This window comes from Channa argus, chromosome 9 (assembly GCF_033026475.1).
Source record: "Channa argus isolate prfri chromosome 9, Channa argus male v1.0, whole genome shotgun sequence".
Lineage (NCBI taxonomy): Eukaryota > Metazoa > Chordata > Actinopteri > Anabantiformes > Channidae > Channa > Channa argus.
The window spans coordinates 7,773,683-7,796,469 of NC_090205.1; the positions used below are offsets into that span (position 1 = coordinate 7,773,683).

Here is a 22,787-nt window from a genome sequence, read left to right on the forward strand (position 1 = left end):
GGGGGATCAGCTCTTGGAAGAGTCCTGGCTGTGCCAAACTTCTTACATTCATCTTTCTTCAGCAGAACATTTTTTGTCGCCTTCCCCAGATCTGTGCTTTGCAATAATCCTGTCTTTGAGCTCGGCAGACAGTTCCTTTGACCTCAACCTCTGCTCTGATACAGTATCCATTGTCAACTGTGAGGCATTCTATAGAGGGGCGTGTGCCTTTCCAAACCATGTCCAATCATTTAAAGTTACCAGTCCAGTCCATCTCAGCAACGATCGAGAGAAATGGGAGGCACCTGAGATAAATTTCAAGTTTTGTTGCAAAGGGTCTGAAGACTTTTGTACATGTGATATTTCAACTTTCTTTAAAATAATTGTAGTCATTTCTAAAAAACTTTCCAAATGCACTGTGTGTGTGAACCAGCCTGCTGTCTGTGTCTGTTTTGCAGTACAGTTGTTGTGTCAGACTCTGTTTATCAGACAGACCCTAAGGTGCAGCGCTGTTTAGGAAATCATGTGACTTCTTCCTACTGTGCTGCATTTACAGTCCTGCAGCTGAAACAGCATGAGTCAAACTTTTTAAAGAAAATTCTCTCCACCCAAGCCAGTAGCATGGGCTTTAAATAATGCAACTTTGACCTGATGAGTATATTTTGAGTCAGAGAGCATCAAAAAGAAACTGAAGCCTCCACACCCCTTGTGCACAGTTTTAAATGCTTGGTAATATACATATTTTTTCTGAATTTCTAATTTTTTAATTAACTAAATTACACAATGGTTTACTATTAACCTAAAAAATGTCTGTTCTCACTTTTTAGTCATTATTTGAAAAATTAAAAATATCTGATAATAACTGAGAACTGCACATTTGTTTCAGGCAGTGTCATTCAAAACATTTCAGCTCTATGGGAGCAGACAGCTAAATGTTCACTACAGATCTGAGGTTCTTACTAGTTGTAAGACAAGATACCTTAAACACCACTTGTGAGATGAATTTGTATGGTAATTAGGGTGGTTTGAGTGGATTTGTTGAAACATTAGCTGTCCCTTCTGTACTGAGTGCTCCACCTGATGAATTCTCCTGCACACTCCTTTTGTTCACTTTTGCACCTTATTGTGTTGGGTACCTCACTGCACTCTTGCTGTCATTGGACTCCTAGAAAACCAAACAACTGCAGGCTTAACATTTAACAGCATTTTTAAATAACATTTCAAGTAGCATTAAAGCTGCAGTTATACAGTTTGGAGACTGAGGCTTTATTTTTCAGGACTTTATCATCACTCTATACAGAAGACCCTGAGAAAACAAAAAATCTCCACTGTCCCTAATTTCAGATGGTAACATTTCCTCAGAGTGAGGGTAGAGGTAGTAGGTCATTTATGAGGAGGGTGTCCAGCCAGCACACATTCAAATGTGTTTGCAGCAGCATGTTTTCAGGGAGTCAGGCCAAAACCCCATAATCTACAATTGGCTGCTGCTGCACGTTTCTCTGACGTTTTGTTTGACAGGGCACGTGACTAAATGTGCAGTAAAAAGCAATTAAAGCACACACAGCTTCATAGTGCTTCGGTGTGCTTAAATATAGCAGCAGGCGTTTCCTGGAAACAGAAAGCATGAGAACTGGTTGCATGTTCCTGGGTGCAGCTAACACATTTTGTGTAAATTAGCATGCAGTTTTTGGGTTTGTGTCAGTGAGTGTAAGCATGTGTCCACTGGATGCCTGGATGTGTTCTTAAGTTATGACAGGCTAAGTGTGGCTAGGAAATGGAAAAAGTTCAACATTGCATATTTGGTCCAGACCTAGGTTTATTTCTGGCAAGAATAGTCATGACGTGACATCTAGTTTCATTAAGACACACACACACACGCACACACAAGCATCCGTGCCTTTTAATAAAATCCAGACCATGCCTTCCCAGTTCTTTCTGGGTTGTGAAGCCACAATGGAACAGCATTCTGTCAAATTACAACTTTACGAAGCCGCTCCCTCAACCTCGGATCAGCCCTTCTTTTCCTGGGGGATGTTCCAGGAAGTTCTGCAAGCTGGCGTACACCCTCCAGCCCCACAGCCATTCATTGGCAATCATGAACTGAATAATTATGCGTCAGTATGATGTTCATACATGTTATGTCAAAAAGAACCAAGATGCTTTGAGAATGTGATCAAAATATTCCTCAACCTGACTGTGGTCTACTGTCTGTTATAAATCACAGTCACATACTTTTCCGGTTGGCCACTGACCAGCTCTGACCTTTGCCCTCTGGCTGCCGGTTCATCATCCAGTTTAGAAAACTCATTCTGCGATTACACTTTTAATGTGGCACTGCCGCAGAAAACAAATACTGTCCAACAAACGTAATTCTCCACACATTTTTCTCCACACATTTTTCATCATGGCCACCGGCTGAGTTCAGCATCCACTAATGATACTGACCTATGGTGGAATGCAGGCTTTGACCTCTTGACCTTTAACCTCTGGCGGGGCGATAAGAGGTGGCTGGCAGTGATAGCAGCTCACACACAGCGTCGACAAGGCGCTGTGTGTGAGCGCATCAGGCGGTGCTCGCACAATACACACAAACACAGCGCACGCACGCCCAAAAGCGCTGGCAGACTGACACACTCACACACACACTTCTACACCATGAGTGAAAAACTGTTTAAGCTGCTGACTGAAGTGTACATAAAAACAATTACTCTCCTCCTCTAAACCTTACTGCTAAGTCTTTCTTCCTCTGTGGCCTGTCCAACTGCACCAGCAGAGAGCAGGAGTTGTCACGAATCCCAGAGAAACTCATTCTGGCTAACTTTCTTTCTGCTTTGCTGACACACACATTACTCGCATGTAATGTGTGCAGGTGCACACATTTTGCTGTTATGATATAAATAATATATAACTAAACAAGCTGTTCTGAATGTTCTAAACAAGCTCGACAGACAGGGTGACTAAGTTATTGAAGGACGTGACGTTTACTAACCAGTCTCCTTCTTTGTTTCACCTTGTCAAGATGCCACGCTGCTGCCAGGTCTGATGAGGTCAGGGGTCTAAACCCCCCTCAAAGGGATTAGCAGATGGACCGGATATGAGCATATATCAAGAGCATGTATTTGTCTGGGGAGTGACATTATTGCCTCGGCTGCGCGAAAGCAGGGGGCCGTTTTATTGATTACATGAATGTTAATAAATGACTAAAGTATTAATATTTGTAATATTTTTTACTGTGGCCAGAAAGAACAAGATAAACTTATAATGATAGTGTAGAATGCAAAATGTCAGTTTTCAGTGACATAAAGCAGAAAAAAATCCACATATTTCTGCAACCAGTAAATTCTCTTTGTTCTAAAATGTTTGCATATGAAGTTGCTCTGCAATCCGCCCATCCTTCAAAGGTTTTAGGGAAACATCAGAGAGCTTACAAATATCGGTGAATGAGCTCCAGCACAACATCTGTAAGATGATGCTGCTTGAACTGTTCTCACTTCGAGGTGTCAGTGACATTTTAGGGCTGTTGTGTGAGCAATTTCATGTTATTTACATTCACTCTGTTCTGTTTAGTTTCAACCTGTGATCATTTTTCCTCATTTTCAGCCAAAGGAAAAGTCTTAGTTGCTGGCTTCTGTACAGTGCAAGGACCAAACATGACCACATTTACTTTGGGAAAGAATGTTGCTTAGACAATTTAAGGACGGCCGTTGTATGGACTCGTTATTGCCGCTGCTCAAAGAGATTTGGACCTCAAGTTTTCCCTTAACATACAACTTTTGGATGCTGACGTGACTTTTTCTGCAGTTTGGATGAAGAAGTCTACTGATATCAGCTGCTATATTCTAGTTAAAAATGGCAGAAACATGTATACAAACATTTGTATACCTGGCAGCTTGAAAATCGAGTGATGACATTAACAGTTATGAGGTGGCTCAATATAACTGTGTATCAGTGAATCCAAACATGATGAACATTATCAAGCACATCAACTGACATAGTATGAGCTTTATGAATTCTATTTGTGGCTTACAATTGCCACACAACTATTTGAAGAATAGTCCAAATCTATTTGGACAAACCCACGTGTTGCATTTTTCTCATTTTTTAATGGAAGAATAAAGCTGCAAAGTGCTGTTGCAGGGTTATGCAAACACTGACACAGGTCAAACGTGACTCCTTCCTGTTGAGCTAATGCAGCCTTGAGGGTCAGTTTGCGGCATCGTAAGCCTGTGGTTCCAGCATGCGCTACAGAAGTAGGCAGCTGCTTGTGAGAAAGTGTGATAAGATTGCTGTTAAATTTATTGAACTTTTTCAGAACCTTTTCAAATATTTATCTACGATAGAAATGATCAGGGTACAATTGGTGTTTTAAACAGAAGCCAAAATAAATTCTGTACAGTGTATTCAGTACCTCACTTAATAAGTAAAATTTATTAAGCCTTAATGCTTCATTTGGACATTAATGTGGGACATGACTGCAGCATCATCTGAAATGAAATACTGGACCAGTTAGGCAATTTACATCCTGGGTAATCGACCTCACATTACTTACAATGGTTATTTCAGGCTGGTGGCAACACCATATGGGTGGGGTTTACTACCACATGACAGGCAGTGTCAGTCAAGATGTAAGATATCTCACTCGTTTACATAACTCAAATAGCAGTATTACTCCCACACTTTGTGGAAATGAGCTCATGCGGTGGGTGTGAATTGCTGGCATCAAATTGTGTCACTTTGTCAACATTTGATACAGTCACTTTTGTTTTATTTACAATCAAAAATAGGTTTCGATGCTGTTTCGTTTTATTAGCATTTTATTGTGCAATACACATTCTGCAAATGTGGTTTGTTTTGTTTGTTTCTCTCTTATAAATGAATGTAAACATTATCTGAATATACTCCTTAATGTTTGGAAACAGATACTCCATATGCCCATGAGTGCAATGAAATCCCACTAAGAACTCATGTGCTGTCTGATTGGTTGATCCAAACTCCCATGCTCACAGAGGACCCCTGCTAGTCTCTCACGGAAACCCCGTTTGGCTGAACCTGCTGCTGACACCAGTGTGGTCCATAACGTAACTGGTCCTGCTGCATCCTCTAAATGACTTTCGCGTTTGGCTGAGCATGCACACACATCTACACCAACCACAGATTTAACTAATTAGACTGTATCAAAATAATATAAAAACTAATAGTGCACTAAAAATCTATGGACTTTGGTATGTGGATCTGTGTTTATGTTTTATGTGTTGCATATATTTGCAATAGGTTTATGTGATATACTCAACAACACTACAAAGCCACACACTGCTGTGTGAGTGACACAGTGACTTACATCACTGATACAGTCAAAACAACAACAATTAAAGCACAGACACACACACGTTTCTACTCTGTACGATCCCTCACTCTGGAGACTGTGCTAATCAGATTAGCAGGGTTATAGGGTCTTGAAGGAGGAGGAGGGGTCATTGAGTGTGTGTGTGTGTGTGTGTGCTTGAGAAACCAATAAGATGGAAGATGTATCAGACCCACAGACGGACCATCTGTTTCTCTGATTTCTGTCTTACAGTCTCGCTGACTGACTGACTGGCTGACTAAACACCTGCCTGTGTGTGTGTGTTGTTTATCATCAGGAATAGTTGGACCAGTGAAAACCTGAATGATCACATCTGTGTCTGAACATTTGTTTCTGCATTGTCTCACATTCAGCTCAGTTCATTCTCACTCTACTGTTTCACCCTTATGTGCTGTTTCGGTTCTAATGGCAGCAATTGGAATAAACATGTTCTTTTCGTAGATTAATGCTGTTAAACTCAACAACATGTATTATGTAGAGACAATCAAACTTCCGTGATTAAAAAAACTCTTAGCTAAAATTATGCTTTTTTTAAAGTGAGTTAATTACACAAACTAAAAATATCTGTGTTTAATTTTTCTGACAGAATGACAGATTATACAAAACCTGAAAAACCAACAGTTTTAAAGTTACAAAAACTATAATTAACAAGCTGTGGTTGTCATAGAGCCTGCAATAGAAAGCCCAGTTTGGCTCAAAATGAAGGAAACAAGCAGAGGGTCAGTTTGCATTTTACAACTGGCAAAACATTATCTGTTTTAAGGGCACCTTGATGTGATGAAAAGCCCACTGTTGGGTATTTTGAAGAGCTTAAAACATCCCTGAAAATGACAAATAAATCCGACCAGGTCTGTTTCAGGCAATGACCTGCTACAGTAACTCACAATTTCCATCTCCAGCACAATGCCATCGAGATGTCTTCTCTCCCTCTCTTCCACCTGAGTCACTCCCTCTCACCGCAGGCTTTGTCTCAGTCTGGTTCACCCAGGCTGCCTCCGTCTGTCTCCTCCACATGTCTCCATGGCCTGATCCTCCTCGGCCTCTCAGCGCCACAATGTTTAGACAGACTGAAAGAGACAGAGACACTCTGACTGTGGAGGAGAGCGATGCAAAAAAATTCCACCTTCTCATTCTCTATAACTAACCCTGATGTTTGTCTCTGAGGCTTTAAAGGCTGAATCCGTAAATCCCTGAGGAGTAAACGGATGATCGACTCAGCATTAGAAGACAAAAACTGTAGAAATGTGAACAAGTCTTCACTCTCAGATTTCCTGACAGGGCTCCTCATTAATGCAACATTATACTCTAAACAGTAAAAGAGCTTTGTGCAAAGTTTTGTATTTAACTAAAAATAAAGCCCTTATGTGGCTTCTTAACCACATATAACTACTTTCAAAAAATGACAACCAAATAGAGTTTTAATTTGGTTCCTCAACACAGTCAAAAAAATGAACTAGTCTATTGTTCAACCACTTAAAACAATGCATGACAAGTTGTATCTGTGCAGAGGGCACCAGATAGTGAAAGAACATGGCAAAATGAGGAGAAGGTGGACTGGGCGGAGAAGAGTGGATTAATTACAAGTCTTGCAAGCTTCAGTTGCATTTTTCAGTTCAATCCCTGACCCACAATTTTTAGTCGAGTCATTTGTGTTGCCTAAACTTATTGCTACAATATGTAACTGAAGGCAAAACTTTCAGCATTGAAATTCTCTGACTGTAGCTCGACCCCACCTGAAAGCATTGAGGCCGCCGCTCTGTGAACAATTATAATAATGGGACAATTGTACAAATGATGTAATGTTATTGGAACCACACTAATGTGATTATTTTCTGTATCAAGTAGTGTAAGTCATTACAAATTAACAGTTATGTTCTGTAAGTTTATTTGTGGACTTACAGTATGTAAGTTGTCAGACTTCTTTGCATGTCACCGGATGGAAATAAGGGGGGGGGGGGGGCACAGAACACAGGACAGCTGCACTTCGGACCTTCGTGTCTTGCTTTCTGGCTCATTACATGTTAAAGAAGCAGAATCTATTCACATGGGTTGTTTCAGAAAGCACTGAAATCTAATCTACAGTAGTTTGTTGTTTGGATGAAGGGCTTGGTGGGTTCCACCCTGGACCTCATTGGGATATCATTCTAACAAGATAGAGAGAGATATTGGCATGTCTCTGATTAGGAATTCTGCCAGACACAGGACAGATAAGATGCAACACTAAGGCCACATCCACATGAATGTTTGAGGTGTTACAGTCTCACACAGTAACCAAGCTGGTAGAATGCCCAAGACATTCATTTCCTAACCAGAGGGTTTTTTTTACAGAATTTGTACAACCATACATTTTTACACTCAGAGACCACTGGATTGTGCTTTGCAGGGAAAAGGGAGACACTGGGTCTTTATTTCTGCCAGGAAACATAGAAGTCGAGCTTCTTAAAGAAGCACCAGCAGTGCTGGTGGTAAAGGCTGGAGGCTTCCATCCTGGGTTGGTGGAGGCTGTTTTGGGTCACATTAACTCTATGCTGTTCATCATTTCCTTGTGGCCTCGGCTCACCCTCCCTGTTTTCAGAGGAGGTAGGCAGGGTAGAGAGCTCTTTAAATAGATATGTGTAGTGCATGTGTGTGTGTGTGTGTGTGTGTGTGTGCATCAACCTTGTGCAGACAAGAATAAATGTGCAGCTCCTTTCATAGCTTGGGACTCTCTCCCTGGAATCAGCTGTTTTGCTATCCCAGTTGAGACTGTCCTCATCCTCAGACTTTTCAACAGCCTGGCTCCCTGGGCATGATGGAGACATTCCCTTTTCAAGCCACTTCAAGGGAAATGTCAGATAATATTCAGAAGGACATTTATTGATTAACTGTCTGTTGTTCTGGGCTTCCTATTCCCAGCCAAGCTCGTTTCCAGTCTGAGGAGAAATCTTTGGCTGCTATCTGACAGCAAGGTGTGTGACACACACATTAGGGTGAGTTAAAAGTGTCTTTAACTTATGACAGGGGGATGTCTTGCTGTTGTCATGGATACTGAAAGAAATACACTCCAAGACAAACTTTTTATTGTTGGGACCCGGCGTCTTCCAGTGACACAGTGGAACAAACTGAGCAGGCAGAAAGAAAACAGTGCATTGCAGTTGCAGTCGTGGTCAACCTGTGGCATTTCCAACCACATTTCTGACACACCCTCAATTTAGTCCCTCTCTCTCTTGCTCTCTCTCTTTCTCTCTCTCTCTCTTTCTCTCTTTTTTCTTTATTTTTTTTTTACATTTTATTTTCTTGGCTTTAGATCCAGACAGGCTACTTCTGAAAAACAGCCGGAAACAAAAGCAGTCATTTAATCGGATAAGTCCAATTCAACTTCAAGAACAAATATGACTGGACCACACTGGACCCTCACTGAAAGGAGGATTTACTTGCAGAGTGAAGGAATGTAGTTTTCTCTGCATAGAAAGCTGAAGCCATTCTCCAGACAAAAGTCAAAAGTATTCCCTGTCGATGTGGCTTGTGCCGTGATCAAAGGGGATGGCAGAGCACTATCAATGTCCTTATCAGTGAATGCATGCCACTTTTCAGGGCGCAGATAACAATTGTTGCATACCTTTGTGTGGCTGCAGAGGAGACAATCGCTTGCAACAGACTGTTGTAGAAAACAACCCTGCCAGGTAGACACATTTATGCAGTGCAAATTTACAGCCAACTACGCTTGTCAAATACCAAGTATAAACTGTGAAACCAGTGGACATAGTGATTTAATCCCAAGTCCTAGAAGCATGTTTGCATTGGCAAAAAATCACTTAACGGAGGTGTGGACTCCCCAATTACCATCAGTCTTTTAAAAGTAAACACTCCCACCAGCACTGGACGTTACCCTACAGTGAGGTGTACTGTAACTGTAGCTATAAGCCAAATATTTAATGTATCATATGTGTGGACATACTGTGGACATTCCTCTTCATCAGTCATGTTATTCTTGGCCGTAGGAATACATTCTTACACCTAACCTGGGCCCTCTGAAAACTGCTCTTCTGTGGTACGAGAACAGTCAGCTTCTATAAGGCACTGACTGCCACACATGGAAAACATATAAAACACAGACCTGTACGTACACTGAGAAGCTCGCGCGTTATGCCAAGGCGTGCTTTCCATAAACTGGTACGTGAGCTTTAAAAAGACGCAGACTAGATCAGGGTATGACCAGGGGGGTGGAGTTCAAAACATAAGGGCAAAGAGATCATCCAGCATCTTATACTTAGATGTGAGAGTCCAATAAAAATAGGAAAATCCCGGAATTCAAAAACCTCAGTTCAGCTGCAGCATCAGAGAGCTGTAGAGCACATAGTCCATACAACTCTTTTCTCTTCCAAGGCAAAACAAATACGGTAAATACCTTTACGGTAAATCTGCAATATCACAGATGATAATAACACAGAAGAACATAAGAGAAACACACATAAACTGGGATTAGAAGTCAAGGAAATTAAATTAAAAGGCTAAACTACTACTTCTACTAAACGGTTCTGTAATGCAGCCAGTAACTAATTCATAGTAATTTAATGAAAACCCCTCTAATAGATATAGCAACAAACTTCCATGACAATGCACCGCCTGTCTTTTATTATTATATAAATCTATATATGTCTTATAGTGGCGCACATTTCTTGACAAATTTGCAACTAATCACATATTGGCCAGCCTGTTTCATTTCAGTGTAAATTTACCACTAGAAGTAATTTTGCAGTTTAAACAAGCTAACATTAGTTCGTAATTATTTCTATTTCTAGTTCACATTTGTGATTAACATTTGCTACTTCACACGTCAAACAAACTAAAAACCAAAGTAAAAACAACGATGTAGTTTTCAGGAGGCTTGTTTTATTTTTGAAATATCAGACCGGAAGTGGCACGTTTCCACTTTGAAACAACGGAGGCAGTGGAGGCGCACGGGGGTTTCAGCGCGCAGAGCAAACAGAGCTCAGACAGAGACAGACGTTCAGGGATAAAGCTTCAGGTCTCCGCTTTTTTTTTGCCTGTCTCCATTATGGATTCCCCTCGGACTCGTGCCCTGCTCTCCACCGGATAAACTTTGGACTTACTCTCGTATCATGGGAATATACTGTCGGTGCGCTCGGCCCCGTGGACCTACACTGCCTTGATGGAAACCATGTCACCGCAGCAGGGGTCCATGGGACAGAACAGGTCCGACTCTCTGACGGGAGAGATCAAGGCGCCCCCCGACAACAAAAAGGTACCAGCGACGTCTCTCTGGGGGACTGGGGCTGTCGCGTGGACTCGGTTTGCGTCCTGCTGTGCGCGTTTTTACGCACGGAGTTTCCCGACGCGTTTATTAAGGAGAATGATGATTGGTATTTAAATTAGAGCTCACCTATACGAAACGTGGTACTATATGCGCTGTATCTACTAGTACTCCCAGGTAGTACTACTCTAGTTTCAAGAGTAACGTTATAGACGGAATAGAGATGGTTTCCCTCTATTAAATCTCGGCGTCGTTTGCTTTCAGTGCTGTGTCGTTATTAGATCATTGTACCTAGTAGTGGTTCAAATCTGCATTTGATTGTTGTGCATGTGGCAAATGTAGGATTTTGTGATTTGCTCGCTGGTGTTGTGAGCTCAGTGCCTCATAGCTGGTTTTCCTTTAGATTTGGTTCTGTATCCGACGAGTCAGCTGGTTTCACTTATTTGATGAATTTTGCTAATTAAAAACTCCCTGGACCCACTGATTACACGGTCCAATGGGAGTCCGAAATATTAAGGATCTATTTTGTGAAAATGCTGCTACATACTGCATCTTTTTTACAAATAATATATTTATATATATATAATATAATAAAAACGCCCAAATCCAAATTTTGGTGTTACATTTTACTGGTCTTCAGTTTGTTTGTGTTGTCCTGAATTATACTGTAGAAGACTGAGCTGAACCGAATAACAGAAGGGGCTCATTTGCTGATGGTTTGTTAATCAGATTGACAGGAGTCACTCCTGAGACAGAGGAGTGGTTGTTCCACTGTTAAGCCCCCAGGGCTGGTTTGTCTTCATTTGGAGTAGTATTATTATTAGTAGCAGTAGTAGGAGCAAATAAAAATACATTTCTCTTTTTACATTTTATTATTCGCCTCTGAATATCTTAACACTGCGGACATCTATGCAGTTGGTTCTTGTTTCAGTTTTGCTGATAGACACTAAGAGAAGAGGTGATTTCCCAGCAGCGCAACATCCATCATCCAACTCATAGTAAACAGCGCCCCCCCACTCAGTGTGTGTTTAGAAGGTGTAACTGCATCTTTAGCAGGCAGGACGTGAGCGGCGAGGTTGAGCAGTTCCAACGCAGGGGCTTTTCTACAGATCTGTCAAAGTGCTGCAAAAAGCATAATATAAAATATAAATTAAATCATTACCCGCAATGGTGGTCATCAAAATAAACTATAACAAGAAAAATCAACCCTGACCTTCAGTGTGTTTATCTGCAAATAACGTTTTCAAAACACACTTTCTTCACAATACTTTACAGATAACACTCTGTTTACACAATGCAGAACTTACTAATGTGATCCTGTTTCCTCAACAAAATAGATGTCCTTGTTATTAATGAAATGAGAAAAAAAACCCACTTTCGATTAAATAAATCCTTATTAAGGTACAGCCCATTTTTGCATTTTTGTGCACGCTTTCATCATATTTTTACAGATACATAGTGAGCAGAACATGCACTAATACTCTAACCAGCCCAGATGTGTTCAGGGTGTAAACTCAGTAACAGAATGACTGAACCAGTTATGATGGTTTGCAGTCACAGTAGTACTATTGTGGTACAGTATTATCTTCCAGCTTCTTCATCCCATCACGTTCGAGCAACGGAATGCAATTACTCGTGGTTTAGTGTTGGACTGCTCAGTGTTTTTGCAGGTATTTCATCATTGCCCTGGTGAAATCCCACCTCATGCATCTACAAATGTTGCTGCTGTAGTGTTTTTTTTTTTTTTTTGTAAGCACTTTGCTGCACATTGTCCAGGTTTGGGAAGTTGTGAGAAATGAGCTGTCAGGCAGAGTGACTGAGGAAATAGTCATGAATGTAGATTATGTAGATTGTCCACATGTCTGCCTTCAGTGGGAGTTGTTTGTCCACAGGCGGGTGCGTCCAAGCGTTGATGATTCATTGTGAGCTGTACTCAACATGCATAATCGGTGCGTGTTTAACGCACACATTATGTTATATCAGAGTGAGGATTAATTTGCCTCCTCTGTGATGTCTGCACTTTCAGCTTTTTTTTTTTTCTTGGAAGAATCTTCATAGGTATTTTTGTTTATGCAGTGTGGAGTGGTTCATGCATCCTGTCAGTCACTTCACACCGACCAGAAGAGCAAACAAGTCACATAACCTTCAATCCTGCTGTCAAAAGCTTTTCTTTAATAAAGTGTCTGTAAAACAAAGGTCTATTATTTGAATGTTGTATATGTGTGGAAGATTGCTGACTTGGCAGACTCAGCTTGGCAAAGTACTTACATAAAAGCGGGTGAAAATGTAACTCAAACCTCAAGTATGATGTTTTAAATAGTTCCGAAACCCAGTTAAACTGGTTAAAAATGTAATGAGGTTGTTGTCACAGGGGAATGTTGTAGCTATGTGAGGAATCTAAAAACATAGAATTGTAACAACATAGAATGTGTGTGTGTGTGCTTTTCATCACTGTGTTTGTGTTCTCTGGTCAGTCAGGGCACTGATTGACTTCAGTTTTGTCAGTGTTGGAGACTCGTCAAATCAAGCTACATCTTTTATTTCTCCCAGACCTCAATCTGGTGCCTCGTGAAGCTACATTTAATGGAAGGCTGCAGTAGCCTCTAGTTTAACCTTCTGCAGTTCTAATGGAGAGGACTGATCCTCACGTTGCTTCATTTCTGTCGTTACTATAAATTTTTATTTTCGAACCTTCTACACATTGAAAAACCACTGAGTGTGTTTAGGCAGAAGAGCGTATTTATGGTGCACATGCTTGGTATGTTGTGAATACTGTAAATTTCATGGAAATAGCTGTGGCAGCCTGAGGATGCCTGTCATACTTCAGTGACAGAGCTTATACTTTGTGACGTTACATTGAGAACATAAAAAATTAAGGATTATAAACATTGTGCAACTGCTCATCAACATATTTATCCACTTCTCTGTCCATCTGTCTCCTATTTTTCTCTCTGCCTCCATCTTTAACCATTACTTCCTCTTTACTCTCTTTACAGCTGTCACATTTGCTGCATTGGCAGCAGTGTTGACTGACTGTTTTGTGACCATTTTGCCTCCTACTCAAGTAGTTTATCATGCGCCAAATAGTTCAGACCATCACATTCAGCCAGTGCTTGCCCTCACACCTCTCCTCTCTTTTCTCTGGCTGTGTAGAAGATGAAGACGTTGGCTCAAAGACGACAGTCAGCTCCTTCTCTGGTGATCAGCAAAGCACTTACCAGATCGAGAAGCACATCCAGGTACGAGCTAAACACACACACACACACACACACACACACACACACACAAAACCTGCTTCTGTAATAAAGAGCTCCTGTGGTGCTAATATCAGTCTCAGCCTGTGGTTCTTCAAAAGAGCAACAATATCACTCATTACATGGTGTTACAGATGCAGAGACACCACAGAGCTTAACCTGACTAAGAGAGTTTAATTGCAAATTTTCTGAGCAGCATGTAGTTAAGTCTATTTAAAGCTTTACTTTAGGTGCTGCCCATTAAGTAGGCTTGCTTTGTAAAGGCTTTTTTCACAGGTTCAGAGTACGTGTGTTTCATTGCATTCTCTCAGCCTCTCAGCCAGGCTGACCCACAGGCTAATATATAAGACGTTAACAAAAGTCCCAAACAGACTTTAAAGATTAGATGTTTTCACAGGATTGTTTTTCCCACATTGCTCAAAAGTTGTTTTAGACATCAGAATTAAGAGGTCGGGCCTTCTGACTCATTTATGGCTTAGAAGAGTTTTAAGTGCTTACTTCTCCCAGAGCTATCAGACTTTTCATCACCCTCGTATCACACAAATCCCTTCCTCTTCCTTTAACAGGGTCGGAAACAAGCCATTACAAATCCCCCAGGGAGGGTATTTATTTACTAGAAAAGTTGTTTGTCTCATGTAACTCTGGGTATGTTAGAGTAAAAACAATAAATGCCATTTCATGCACCCTGCAATCTTTAAAGGACGTCAACTTGTTATGGAAAAACAGTTTAAAGGGAAACAAATAATCGGCGAATGAAATTGAATCAGTGTTCCTTAAAGAATTTTGTGAAGTCCCTTAGAAAAAGGCTCCATAAAGGCTGTTTCAAGCTTCAAAATCTAGGTTTTACATGCCAACGTATTGTTTCCAGTCAGCAGCTGCCTGTTGCTGAGACTTGATGGGGTGCGACTGTCTGACATGTTTATGATGTGTGGTGGTTTTTAGTGATTGCAGAGGGGGATCAGGCTGGACTAAACTGAAACTAGACCATTTAGACCAGTGCTGAAGGAAACACTTCACACTGCTAAAGGGGTCAGTGCTCTTGGGGCTGTGGGTGTGTGTGTGTGTGTGTGTGTGTGGCAAGAGAAAGTAGAATAGCAACTCACATATGCTGTTTGCAGGCAAAGTAAGGGAGAGAAAGAAAGGCAAACTATTGAATGAAAGACAAACAACGTTGAGTGACAGAGTACTAGTCCATCCAAGTCTGACCTGTGTGTGTGTGTGTGTGTGTGTGTGTGTGTGTGTGTGTGTGTGTGTGTGTGTGCATGTGTGTGTGTGTATGACAAGCCTCAGGAGAAATGGAGCCGTGGCTTGACACACTCAGCTGTCACCCTTGACTTTTGACCTCTTCTCAGGAGGTGTAGGAGCCAGTGGGGGTCGCCTGGGGTCAACACCCTCTATGTCAGTGAGTGTGTGAGGTGTTTATTAATGTCCGGCTGATGGTGGGGGATATGTGGGTGAGGGTGTGGGGTGTTACCAGGGGAGAGTTGTGAAGCTCTAGTCCTCAGGTGGCCCACAGTAGGTAAGGGTGAAAGGCCACAGTAGTATTTCATTGAACAGCTACATTTATTTCATATATAAGAATTATTACAACTTATTGAACTTTCTTGTTTTTCGTTATAAATGTGGTGTAAGGGAATAGTCACTTTGGCCAACATTACTTGGTAGTGCTTTACTCATCACCTTGCTCTCTTTGTCAAAAAACATCACACTGACTCATGTGTTCTTACAAAAGTAACCATAGCGTAACACGCTGTTCATGTCATTCTTTTGCTACGTGCAGTTTGACAGCTTTTTAAGCTCCTGGTTTACCAACTCTGTTCTTGTCACTCTTCTATTACATTGTGTGCCTAATAAACATTTCCTCTTGGTGACTGGTCACTTGTCCAGTCCTACCAGAGGTTCCTCCTACGTACTAATAGTGGCTCCCTGTCACCTGGAAAATGGATGCAGTGCCCCAGAAATCTGGTGCTTCCTCTGTCCATGTCAGGTGACACCCTATAGCTTTACTTCTAAACTTTCACATAACTAGGAGTAACAAAGGCCGACGGCTTCACATCCTCTCACTCACCACAAAAATAAAAATATCTCTAATAACAATTAAATAGCGCTACAGACTTGGTCAGCCCGTGGGCTATTCTAATGCACTCATTCGCTAAGCTGAACAGCCAATTAGAATGGTCCTTCTCACTGACAGGAGGGTTGCTGACTCTGAGTTGGCTGGAAAGCTGCCGACCAGAGCTTGACTAGTGCCAACAGTGCGACACACACAGCAAAAACTAGACTGAAGACCCCGACATTAGCCAGTGACCACCTGTTGGCTTACTGTGTTCAGAGAGCACACTAAGCCAACAGAACTGAACCCTGCATTTGGAGAATCGCTAAACCCCGTTTTTTTATAATTCTGAATACTTTAATTCTAGCTAAATAACCTCCCTTAGCTTTATATTTAATGACCTTCTACGATTTATATGCATGTGGACATTTTCTTTCAACGCGGCATCAGCATTCATATAAACATATAACTGAAGAGGCAGTTCATCATTTACACATATTCAACCTTTTTCTTTCCTGCTGTCTGCAAGGTGAGTCATTCTTTAGCTCTCTCTCTGCCTTTTTCATCAGACCAGTGGGTGCTGAAAGGTTCTCTGGCCGTTAGCTCAGCCACTTACATCACCTCCACACACACACACACACACACACACACACACACACACACACACACACACACACACACACACACACACACCGTTGCATTTCATCCAGAAGAAATACTTCATCCTTCAGCCTCCAGCCTCCGTATTAGAGGTTCAAACTGGACCCCCCCCCAGGCAATGAAAGTCATACTGCAGGGAGGAAGGTGACTGCACCATAAAGCATTTAAACACGTGATTGGCTGACGCTCTTGACCTCCCACTCACACGAACGATGGAGATGTCTGCAAAGAAAGAGGTGGAGGAGAAAATCATGATAAAAACAGGGAGACCGAGGAGAAAGTTACAGCTGTTAATCCAGATGTTGTCCTCAGGGTGTATAGATCAAGGCTGTGTTCATGATCTTCCCTGTCCCAGCCTGCATCATTTAAGGAGACACAAATGACCATGTTCACTGAGTCTGGATTCTGTTAGTCCAAATGTTTAATTAACATTAATCTATTTTTGTATCTTTAATCAACATGTCTTACTTAGTGCTTTGCAATGTTTTTACTCTGACATGAGACCAGGGTGACAGGGTGGGACAAACGCAGATATTCAGACAGGCTGTAACCAAGCCAGCAGTCCCAGCACTCTAAGACTAATTTGTGATATGAGCCACACTTGAGATAAGATGTGGCGACCTTTAAGTATAAATCCTGACTGTGGCTGCTTGAATATTCATGCAGGGACATTAGTATGTGGTGTTGTGTGGCTCATTGTTACATCGGCCCCTCATTGTGTACCAAAAAGTCAACAGTTCTCCCCACGAAGCCATGCCCCCTCAGAAGTAGCCATGAATGCCCTGGGCCGGACTGAGGACTCAATTTATCAACATCGCATGATGTACAATAGAACCATCAGCTGCTCATCCGTCAGACTCAAAGGGCGTCTAGCTCAGCTGAAAGCCTCACATTCAGGAGGGAGGGATGTGTGGTGAATACGGAAGATGTTGTCTTATTTCAGGGCAGTGAGATGTGAAAGGGGGCTTTACAGGAAGGTTTGTATACAAGTGTGTGGGGGTTGGGGGAGTTGGAGGGGCTTTTGTGATGCAACTATTTCCTGGATCTGCCATGACAATTACACCGGACGAGGATGGGTGTAGCTGATCAGCTCAATGGGAATTTGTGATGCTCTTTTATAGTGTTAATCTCAGTGCATCTTAATCAAGGAGGCCAGAAACCTCTTACACCAGTGCAGGTCTTCAATAGTGGCATGCGACCTGACATCAGCAGAACAGTTACTGCCACGTTTTGTAGGAGCTGAGCTTTGATGGTGGGCTGACTCACATTCACAGAGATGTTCATTGTGAACGTGAATGGTTTCCTCTGGAGAATCAAATTTGGATGAAGAGAAGAGAAAAATGTGGAGGCTCGTCACAATGCTGGAGGTGCAGGCACACTGTTGTTGTCGCAATCTCCCTGACAAAGAAACAATGAAATTTATAGCAGTGGAACTGTGAATTACTTATGCAAATGTTTTAAATGTGGGGTAAAATCATTTCACCGTTTACCATATGGAAAACATTTTCCTTTTTCCAAAACAACAACTTTTTGTTTTGTTATTGGTGTAAACAATAAAGCAGAGAGTAGGACTCAGTCCTTATTGTTTGCTGAGTGAGTTTTCATTTGAAGTCATCCTCTGGAGGAGAAGAGCATCAACACATAATTGGTTGCATTCATCCCTTTTAATTGAATTCACTCAGTGCTCTTTGGATTTATTTTTGGATGACACACAAAGTCGTCTGTTCTTTGTCAATTAATTATGTCACAAGTCAGTTACATAATCTGGATAATTGGAGAATATGAGCTTCTCTGTCTCCTTTGAAAAATGTGAACATCTATTGGGTACTTTAAAGGATAAATTTATCCATCCATCCATTATCTGTAACCGCTTATCCCGGTCATGCCGGGGCTGGAGCCTATGCTAGCTGTCACTGGGCAAGAGGTGAGGTCCACCCTGGACAGGACTCCAGTCTGTCTCAGGGCCGACACAAAGGGCCATACACAGACAAACAACCATTCACATTCACATTTACACCTACAGGGAATTTAGAGTCACCAATTAACCTAACATGGATGTCTTTGGACTGTGGGAGAAAACTGGAGTACCAGGATGAAAACTCACACAAGCACAGGGAGAACATGCAAACTCCCCACAGAAAGGTTGCAGCCCAGATTCTACCAGGGGAACTTCTAGCTGTGTGGTGGCAGAACTAACCACTGCCCCACTGTGCTGCTCACAGTCACTTTCTAAATCAATCAAATTTTTAACAATCCCCATGCAGACATTTAAAACTAGCAATGAATTGTCTCCAAAAATGATTTTTTAAAAAATACATCAGCCAATCAAGTTTACTTGTGTGGCTTCTCCGGAGGAGCTACGGTGTTTAAGAGCAACTGCTGCTTTTTTGTAACGTACAGATGGCGTGAGTACAGGCAATTCATTGTTGCATCTGTATGTGGATTATTAAATGTTATACTTAAATTTTACATTATAAATCTTTGAAATAACCAAGGCGAATAAACAACTGAATGAACTGTTGCCTGAGAGCAGTTTGCATTTCATTTCATTTAGGTATAAACACATGTGTGAGTTTGTGTGGGACTAAGAACTGTGTGTGTGTGCATTAAAAAGAAACAGAAAGACAGATAGGACATTTGTACATGTGTAGTTAAGCAAAGATTTAGTTTTTTTTTTCTAATCAGATATTGAAGGATAAACAGGAAAGGATTCAGTGCTCAAACTATTTCCCCTTCCTCCAGAAATTCCCCACTGTTTACATGTGTCCATCACAACTCTGACAGCGGGGAAACAGATACAAGATACACAATTTGAAGATATTTCTGTTGCTATAGAAGGAAAATATTTCTCACACATCTTTCACAACAGAGCAACGTTTATTTACTGAAAGGGAAAAGTCAGTCGCTACTTACCTCATATACTGTATACTAGTATACAAACCATTGCTGGCAGGGGCTCCTGCAGTTCAGTCAGCTTTTTGTGGCTGTTTATTTCAATAGATCCATCTTTGTGTTGCTCCAACACATGCAAGTAATGTTTAACAGATTTCTTCAACCTGCTTATTAAACATGATGCATGATCATAAGCACGTGGCTCTCTCCAAATGTTTGTCACATAAAGCTTAGCGGTAAATGTTGAGGCTTATTTATGTGCTCATTGTATTTCGATTCAGTGTTTTGGCGCACGAATGTTAAATAATTCCATTCCTCAATTTGCACTTGCAGGTTTACTCACATGTTGCCAGGCTCATTTTTAATAACTTAACACCTCCCCGGTGGTAATCCAAGCTAATGGGCTAATGTTTACACTACATTCCTAGGACTCACTACATTCAGTTGTTTCGGGACAATCCTTCAAACACATAGAGACAAGAAATTCCTCCTCCTTTAGGGATCAGTAGTATTTCACTTTGTGTTTGTGTTGTGTGTTTTCCTTCCAGGGAAAGCTGCCTGACACCAGTTAGCCCAGAGTCATGTCCCCTTGTCCAGGCCTTCCTGGCTGAGTCTCCAGGCCGCTTATTCCTGGCTCACGTCCAAACGCAGCTAAAGACAGGCCTCCAGACCCAGGAGAGACACCTCTTCCTCTTCACTGACATGCTGCTCGTCGCCAAGGCCAAGTAAGCTTCCGTTCTCTGGTGAAATGACAGAGAGACAAAAAAGGAGTGTGTGTTTACGCGGTTGTGAGTGAGACACAAACGAAGACAGGGAGGTATAAACAGGAAGGAACAGCAACACAAATTTCAGACCAAGAAGCAACATTTCACATTCTTTCAACACTTTTTCTCTAACAGTGATAGCTGCGTCCGTCTGATGTCTTTTCCTCCCGACTTCTCCCCAGATTCCTTCATTTCTCCTTCGCTCATTTTTCACCAGTATGTAATTATTTCCCAGCCAATTAAATCCATATGAAGCCTGGCTCAGATCAAAGCCATATTATGGGGCTACCTATCCACAAACTGCACACACTGCAACACACACATTAAAAATAGACACAGTACACACACACACATAGATGCACGTATGCAAACATGTAAACACACGGGCATGTAGAACCAGACATTCTGCACTCCGTGTACTTATGTACTTACTGTACACACACACCCTTCAGTGCAGACACAGCAGGACCTCTGTGGTCAGTCCAGGGAGTCATGTGCCACTGGGCGGAACTGACCCTTCCAATACAGAGGGTATGCACTATAATTGGCTTTATTACATTGTGGCTGAGTGCAGATTGAGTTAGACGAATATGTGTTGGAGTGATTGTGTGTTGAAGAGAGAGGAGAAAAAGTTACATCTGTGTGGCTTTATATTTGTGTAATTACAGGGGGAGTGAGTGCCACATGTATGCATTTTGGCATTTTTCCCCTTATAATCACAGATGTAGTGGTGGATAAATGCACTTCTACTAAGTTTGCCTGTGTTTAACCTCTGAAAATAGCCATTCCTTTAATATTTTTCTATATTAGGTGTTTTCCAAAGATTTCCATATGTTAGAGGTTTAAATAAATGTGTTATATGCAGCAAACTACTTCAGATACAACCTAAGGGGATCCTGGAAACTTCCTTGTGGAACTCTTTTAGCATTAGATCGGTTCTACTGTTCCTCACATTTTTCTGAGACTTTTTTTAATGAGTTTCTAAAGAATCCATTTACTGTTGTGTCCAATAAAGAAACAGGAGAGTTCTAATAACTAATGAATTGCTCGAGCCATTTATCAAACAGAAATGTCAGGATTTTCTATTTTCTGAAAATCTGTTTTGTTTTTTCTTCAGATCTCCCAATCATTTCAAAGTGAAGGCCCAAGTCCGCGTGTGTGAAATGTGGACAGCCAACTGCATGGAGGAAGTGTGTGAAGGCAGCACCAACCCAGAGAAGAGCTTTGTCATGGGATGGCCCACCTGCAACTGTGTGGCCACATTCAGGTATGCACACACATATACACATGGTTTAGTTTGTTTTCAACATTCAAGAAGAAGAATACATGGAAATGGGCTTTAGCTTAATGTTTCCTCGATTATGTTTTCTTGATTCCTCGATTAACATTTAATGCGTGACAGTGATTCTTGCCAAGGAGGCTAAGACAATTTCTAAAATGCCTCACTGAGTCACTCAAGTTCGGACGCCATGTTCTGAAGTGCAGATGAACATTATAGAAGGGAAGTAAATACTGAGCACGGAACCATAAAATACATAAATCTCTGAGCCCAGAGGCAGTTCTCAGTTGTAAACCTGCCCAACGTAACTGCAGAGAGAATACATACGATGATTACACGCATACAGAGCCACGCAGAAATGCACTCATTCATATGTGCTGTGCTGTGTATTTTGCACCTGCTTTAGGTGTGTTTATACGTAACACACACTTTTATGATTGTTCCATCACCAGGAATTCAGTCAAAGTTCAGGGCAAAATCTATGATGTTTCGCCAGCGAGAGTTGCATAACAGACAAGAACACACTGTTGCTTTTAATATGATTTCCTCTGATTATGTTTTATCACTCCCATTATTCCACTTCAGCTCTGAGGAGCACAAAGACAAATGGCTGGCGCTCATCAAAAGGTAAGTGCTTGGTTAAGGCTCCTTCTACTTGGTTTGTAATGGTTTGGCAATGGAGTGAATATATAAGCTCGATTCAGCTTCATGAAATTAATGCTTACACTGAATTTGAAGCTGAGATTATGTTAACCCTAAATGTTAGTCCACTGTACAACAGTGCAGGAATGATTGATTTGAATTGTATGAAATGAATTTTTGTTTTAATGCTGGCTTCCTTTTATTTTTCCTCTGCACTTAGTCGAATAATTGAGGGAAAAGAGAAGGATGATCCCAAGACTATTCCTTTAAAGATCTTTGCCAAAGACATTGGAAATTGTGCATATGTAAGATTCTTTTCTTTCCTCTGTATCATTTTTATCTGCACACACATGAATGTTGTTTGATTGTGGGTAACTAATGACATCACTGGCAGTGCTGTCATTTATGCAATGTACAAGCACCAAAACATTTCTGTGATGTTTGCACCAGGCCAAGACGCTTGCAGTCAGCAACACTGACAGCACCACTGACGTCATCCGCATGGCTCTGCTGCAGTTTGGCATATCAGTGAGTAAACAGACACTGTTGGTGATTCTCAATATTCAGACACTTCGCTTTCATGTGTTTTCGAAACACGTATTCAGATCCACTCCAGATATTAAAAATAAGGTTTGTTAGACATCTGCT

At 41.4% G+C, this 22,787-nt stretch overlaps 1 protein-coding gene across 4 annotated transcripts in view; it reads left to right on the plus strand.

Annotated features, from left to right (window-relative positions):
- Positions 1–22,787, plus strand: part of arhgap20 (Rho GTPase activating protein 20) — a 44,504-nt gene that overhangs the window by 7,391 nt on the left and 14,326 nt on the right. Inside the window, exons 1-7 of one of the 4 annotated variants that reach the window (XM_067516383.1) lie at positions 10,288–10,586; positions 13,749–13,834; positions 20,003–20,179; positions 21,336–21,485; positions 22,083–22,124; positions 22,360–22,444; positions 22,590–22,667. In XM_067516383.1, coding sequence (XP_067372484.1) covers positions 10,494–10,586; positions 13,749–13,834; positions 20,003–20,179; positions 21,336–21,485; positions 22,083–22,124; positions 22,360–22,444; positions 22,590–22,667 — 711 coding nt within the window. In that variant the 5' untranslated portion in view covers positions 10,288–10,493. Of the gene's footprint in view, positions 1–10,287; positions 10,587–13,748; positions 13,835–20,002; positions 20,180–21,335; positions 21,486–22,082; positions 22,125–22,359; positions 22,445–22,589; positions 22,668–22,787 lie in introns of those variants that run through there. The other 3 variants (XM_067516382.1, XM_067516385.1, XM_067516384.1) reach the window with 3 other exon arrangements.